The 5,404-nt window shown below is 44.1% G+C and overlaps 1 protein-coding gene across 1 annotated transcript in view; it reads left to right on the top strand.

Moving 5' to 3' along the window:
* The first annotated feature begins 2,914 nt into the window (after nucleotides 1–2,914).
* The window catches only part of LOC101855063 (mediator of DNA damage checkpoint protein 1), a 31,975-nt gene continuing 29,485 nt past the window's right edge, over nucleotides 2,915–5,404 (top strand). Inside the window, exons 1-2 of the mRNA XM_005110784.2 lie at nucleotides 2,915–2,975; nucleotides 4,191–4,293. Of these exons, the coding sequence (XP_005110841.2) occupies nucleotides 4,192–4,293 (102 nt within the window). The 5' untranslated portion in view covers nucleotides 2,915–2,975; nucleotide 4,191. The remainder of the gene's footprint in view (nucleotides 2,976–4,190; nucleotides 4,294–5,404) is intronic.

Genomic DNA, 5,404 nt, shown 5'->3' with positions numbered 1-5,404 from the left:
CATTGCCAATGCTGTCTGCCCACATGCATGTGTCGTCCACACATTTGACTTTGTTTCGGAAATCGGCAATGATGGCATCAAATCGCAGGTTGTAGCCACCTCCGCTGGTTAGGAATTCTTGTGGGGAAACCTTGTATCGGTAGCGGCCCCAAGGTGTGATGAAGGTTGTGACATTTTGGTTATCGTGATGATTGGGTGCAGAGTGGTAGCCATTCCAGGCATCAATTATGGTCTTTCTAGTGTTCTGCGGGATGCGATCATCTAGGTGGAATGGGCTTGGCACGTGGTGGGTCCGTCTTACTGCATGGTGGTTCTGTGGCTGTAGGTCAACGGTTCGCCCCGGGGGGCCATCAGATTTAGGTGTTATTACCACCGAAGAGCACCATGTGACGGCTGTATTGGGATCCACCCTTTCTAGCACACCCAGGACATCTCTTTCAAGGTTCTGGTAAACTTTGCCCTGCCAAAGGATAGGCACAAGGGCAGGTGTGTGAATTGCTACAGGTTTGGCATCCGGGTCTGCAAATAGTCGAAGGGGCTCACATTTCATCATGGGTAGAGGTTGGTGCTCGTAGGTATTGAAGGCTGTGGCACTGTAGTAGTTAATCAGCCATTCCCGGAAAGCTGGCATATTCTTCTGTGAGGCCGTTAGGCCTGGGGGTATCCTGTTTGGTATCAGGAGTGGTTCCTGGTCACGTCTTGGGCAAGGGCAGGCTGGGTACTGAGGGCTGTCTGTGGACGCGACAGAGTCCGGTGGGCACGGTGCAGGCACCCGTGGAAAGTTGGAATGTAGGGCTCCCAAAAGTGACAATAGTGTCTCTCGACAAAGAAAGGCTTTCTCCTTCTTGGCAGACACATACATAAACTGTTTTGTTGATCTGGTTGCGCCAGATGCATCTGTTGTGGATACATCTGTAATGACCGCACCTTCCACACCCAGGTCTTCCTGGATTGCTCCTCGCATCACTAACCTGACTGGGTTGATTCCCATTGTTAGGGCGGAACGGAATGGGATAATCGAGGTCTGGCAGCCTGAGTCGGCAATCATGGGCGCTATGATGAATGATAGTTTCGATGTGTCTGACATTGGGTAGCCTAAGATAGCGTGATCCTTTGGTGTCGGAGTCAGTTGGACAGTCATTATGGGGTGAGGTTCTGAAGGTCGTGCAATACCCATTGCCTGTCGAAAACATGGTGTTCTAATGCTGTTGTTTTTTGCCGTTGAGCACCTTGGCGGGCGTTGGTTTGTCTCCTATATGAGTGCCACAGAATTGGTCAAAGATGAAATTTGCGGCATCGTCTTCAGTCTGGAAGGTTTTGCTGTGTTTGTTGTCTTTTTCCTAAGATTTTACTCAGTGCTGTGAGTTGTGCGAGCAAAATTTAGAAGATTTGTCCCTATGACCCCAGTTGCTGCATGTCGTGCACTTGCTGCAGGAAGAGGTGTAATGGCCCTTCACCGAACATTTGGCACAACTATAAGACCAGGCTACACAATGCTTTGCTCTTGTGTTTCGATCATTTTGGGGGCCATGGCCGGGTTTTCCACAAGCCAAACATTTGCCTCCTGAATTGGGGTGGGGATTTGGTTTTATGGGATGGCTTATCACGCCAGAGCTGTCTCCAACAATACTCCTCGTCACTTTGTCTTGCTCCTTTTGGGCAATGAAAGTGACTGTTTCTTCCAGCGTCCTGTCCGTTTTGGATCACCGAGCAGGTCTGATAATATCTCTGGGTCTGCAGTACCTCTTATGAGGTTGTCTTTGATGACCTCATCGCTAAAGTCAAAGGTCTGAGTGCAGCCTGGTTCGTTGCCTTTCATACTGTATTGACATAATGATGCCTGGCCACTAAGGAGGAGAGGAATGGTAAGGAACGAGTAGATAGTTATATGTTATATATGGTGCATGTTGTTATCTATATAGCTCCGAATTTCTTCTGTCACTGCCAGCTTGAGCTGAGAGGAATATGACGTATGTGCACACGGGAATCGAACTCCCTTCTCTTGTGTGTGATCGTGGAGAGTTTTACGGCTAGACCTATACCACAGACGCTGAATTTAATTGAAATGGTAATCACACACTTCAACACAACAACGCTTCTAGTGATCTGCATTGACAAAAAGGTGATTTACCTCTTTGATCTCATGCACCTCACAAATTGTCAAATTACACCCACAAAAAAAGTTAAAGGTGGGTTGAATCTGGTGCGCTGTGGGGGAAACAAAACGTTGCCTTATCAAGATCTCGTGTAATATTCAAATAACCGCATCATTTAAGATCAATTTTTTAAAATTTAAACAAAAACCAATTTGGTGATTGGCGTCAAACAATAGGAAAAATGAATAAGATTAGGACAATCCACCGTGGCTCAATACAATTAATAACATCTCATCCTCTCTGGCGTTGGAACTTACAATTATTACGTGTTTGTATTCTGAAATACCGGCAGGCCTAGGCTATCCTATAACTTGTCCCCTAGGCAGCTTTCTTCCAGTTAAGGAAAAAAAACCCAAGAACCCCCCCAACCCCCCCCCCAGCCAAATCCTAAAAACCGCTACATATGAAATTCTTCTACTAAATCTGAAAAAATTAAAAACGTATTTACTTTACCAGGATTTTATAGGTAACCCTCTTTGTAGGTAATTAACATCAGGACCTGGTACTTTCTTAGAAAGATTGTTATTTTTTCAGGAAAGGATACAAATATGAAAAATCAAATATGCGAGAGAAAAAGTCGTCATATGGCGACGACACATAGGATTATAGCACGTAATTGTTTGATATCTGATAAACTTGGCTCTTTGATATCGTTTAGCAATTTGGCATCTTGGAATGTTTTCTGTTTACTTCGCAATTCCGCGTAAAGAGGAGTAACTCTGGTTGAAGCGCGGTAAAGGCAGGTAAATACGAGAGTTTTTTCTTGACACTCCACAGTGTTGTGCGTTGTGTACTGTACAACGGCCAACGGAACGTTGAGTAAGCAGTTCTAAAGAGAATCATTGTTTTCTTTTACTCGATGAAGAAAAACGAACTGCTTTTAACGGTGTATAGATTGGAAATTTTCATCCTAAAGTGCTCCAAGCTACCAGACTACAGGAAGTAGTAAACTAGAATCTAGTCTGTAAAGTGTAAAAGTAAAGTAAGTTTATATTCTCATTGATTATTGATTATGGCTTGCTATTCTGATTCTTTATTGATCCTTGATTATTGGGGAGGATTTCCGTAACGAGCGACCACTATTACTTTGAGACAGAGTAGAATAGAGGGGCAGGGTTAGAGGTGGGATAAGGGTAGGGGTAGGTTGTATGGATAGTGTTAGGGGTAGGGTTAGAGTTCGGGTAACATGCGACTGAACGTAGAACGAACTCTGTTCGTTGTTTACTGCAATTTAAAAAACAAATTTAATGTACAGTTTACACACATATATAGATATCTATGGGGATGCTTTTTGGAGTCACGAGATACAGCTCTCTGACAAGAAATGTGGTTGTTTGACTCCTCAGAAAATTATGAAGATGGATCTTGTTTACTCTCTATGGTAATTTTAAACAGTGTCTACGTACACGGTAACCGGGCACCTATTCTCAGTATCTACGTACACGGTAACCGGGCACATAGACTCAGTATCTACATACACGGTTACCGGAATGAAAATATATTTGTCCTGTACTGTGCTGTCACTTGCTGAAGAAAAAAGAAAGTCATAATTAAACGTCTTGTCGGGCTCGCCATCGTGACCAGTCAGTGAACCTGCTCATGTGCATCACATTGTGAGTACCGGTTGGGGTCACCGAAGTTCATTCAAAGTCTGTGCGCTGCGAAGTATAGGGTTCCGGAATGGGGGGATTATTGATTTTTTTAAAGGTGCAGTTGGGAGAGGGGTGGGGATGAAAGCAACACCGGATGACAAAAACTGAACTTGGAGTTCTGAACTGCCCGGTTACCCTACTGTACATGACACTGAGACTAGATCTACATGCCTGGTTACCGGTTACCATGTACGTAGATATTGACGCTACATGCCCGGTTACCGGTTACCGTGTACTTAGGTATTGAGGCTAGGTGCCCAGTTACCGTGTATGTAGATATTGCGAATTTTAAAAGTCCATACTTTTGAGATGTCACTGTGTTAGTTTTTGATGTCTTTTATCTGTAATTAGATTTTAATCATGCTTTTTTTTCCATGTGCAGAATGGACCCAGCAGATGATTTTGATCAAACTCAAGCTATTTTTCTTGATGAGGAAGAGGATGATGTTACAGATGAAATTGATCCTAATGAAGGGAGGAATCCAGTAAGGATATATTTCAAAATTATTGTTTGATCTCATTTATAAGTATAATTCATGAAGATTTGATTGTTTTGCAAATTATATCAAAAGCCTGATTGAAAGTAGCAGGACTTGACTGACATCTTATTATGAAAGGGACTGTTGATTGATTGTGCTTATAATGATATTAGAGTAACCCGACCACTTGGGGCCACGAGTGAACATTCCCCCCTAGCTAGCACTTTTGCACTAAGCGATTCCCAACTTGATTTTCGTGGAGAAAAAAGCCGCAGGAAGGGCCCTGACCTGGCCGGGAATTTAAAGACTTCAAGTATAGAGTGCAGTGGGTGTTTTCTGCTCAACTTTGGCTTACCACTTGGTGCCCGGCAGCCCTGGGTGTGGCAGACGACGAGCCAACGATGCGGCCACCTGACTTGGGTGTGGCAGACGACGAGCCAACGATGCGGCCACCTGACTTAAGTGCAGCCGAATCCATGCCCGTTATGCGGCCAGGCGTTAAACAAGCTTCAAACACTTGAAAACATGACAAACAATGAAGGAAATGAATAACAAACGTATAAGGTGCAATTTGAAATATGGTAGGCCTACATTCAACTTTAATGAGATTCAACAGACTCCTGATCAGAGCCTGCAAACAAAATGGAAATCAATGACAGCGTAGATCTTGGAAAAAAGTGCAAGGATGGTAGATCTAGATCTAGATTACGTCTACTCTTGATAGGAGCAGAACGGAGAAGTCTCAGGTCTCTGACCTCAAGGTACGATCTCCACCGTCATGCCGACCAAGTGACTCCCCACTCTCGTGCGCAGTGTCTGGTTTTCCTTCCGCTTCAGCCAATGCTGGCATTTCGTTTCCAGTTCCGACCATTGTTGCAGTCCTCCACCTCTTCTTCATTCATCTCATGCATAACATAATAACATTGTTCTCTTTCTACTCCAACCACTGGTCTTTTGTCCCCATCTCCGTCACTCTCAAGCATGTCTTCTCTTTCTGTTTCTTCTGTTTCAACCACTTGTCTTTTGTTTCCTATGCCTTCATTGTCAGCAGCAACACTGTTTCTATTTCTCTCCGTCTGTGGTCCGACTCTTGATCCTTCATCAAGTTCAAGGGTTT

The sequence above is a fragment of the Aplysia californica genome, unplaced genomic scaffold (assembly GCF_000002075.1).
Source record: "Aplysia californica isolate F4 #8 unplaced genomic scaffold, AplCal3.0 scaffold00944, whole genome shotgun sequence".
In the NCBI taxonomy this organism is placed as follows: Eukaryota; Metazoa; Mollusca; class Gastropoda; order Aplysiida; family Aplysiidae; genus Aplysia; species Aplysia californica.
Note: the sequence above shows the minus strand (reverse complement) of the source record. Positions and strands in the feature narration are given on the sequence as shown.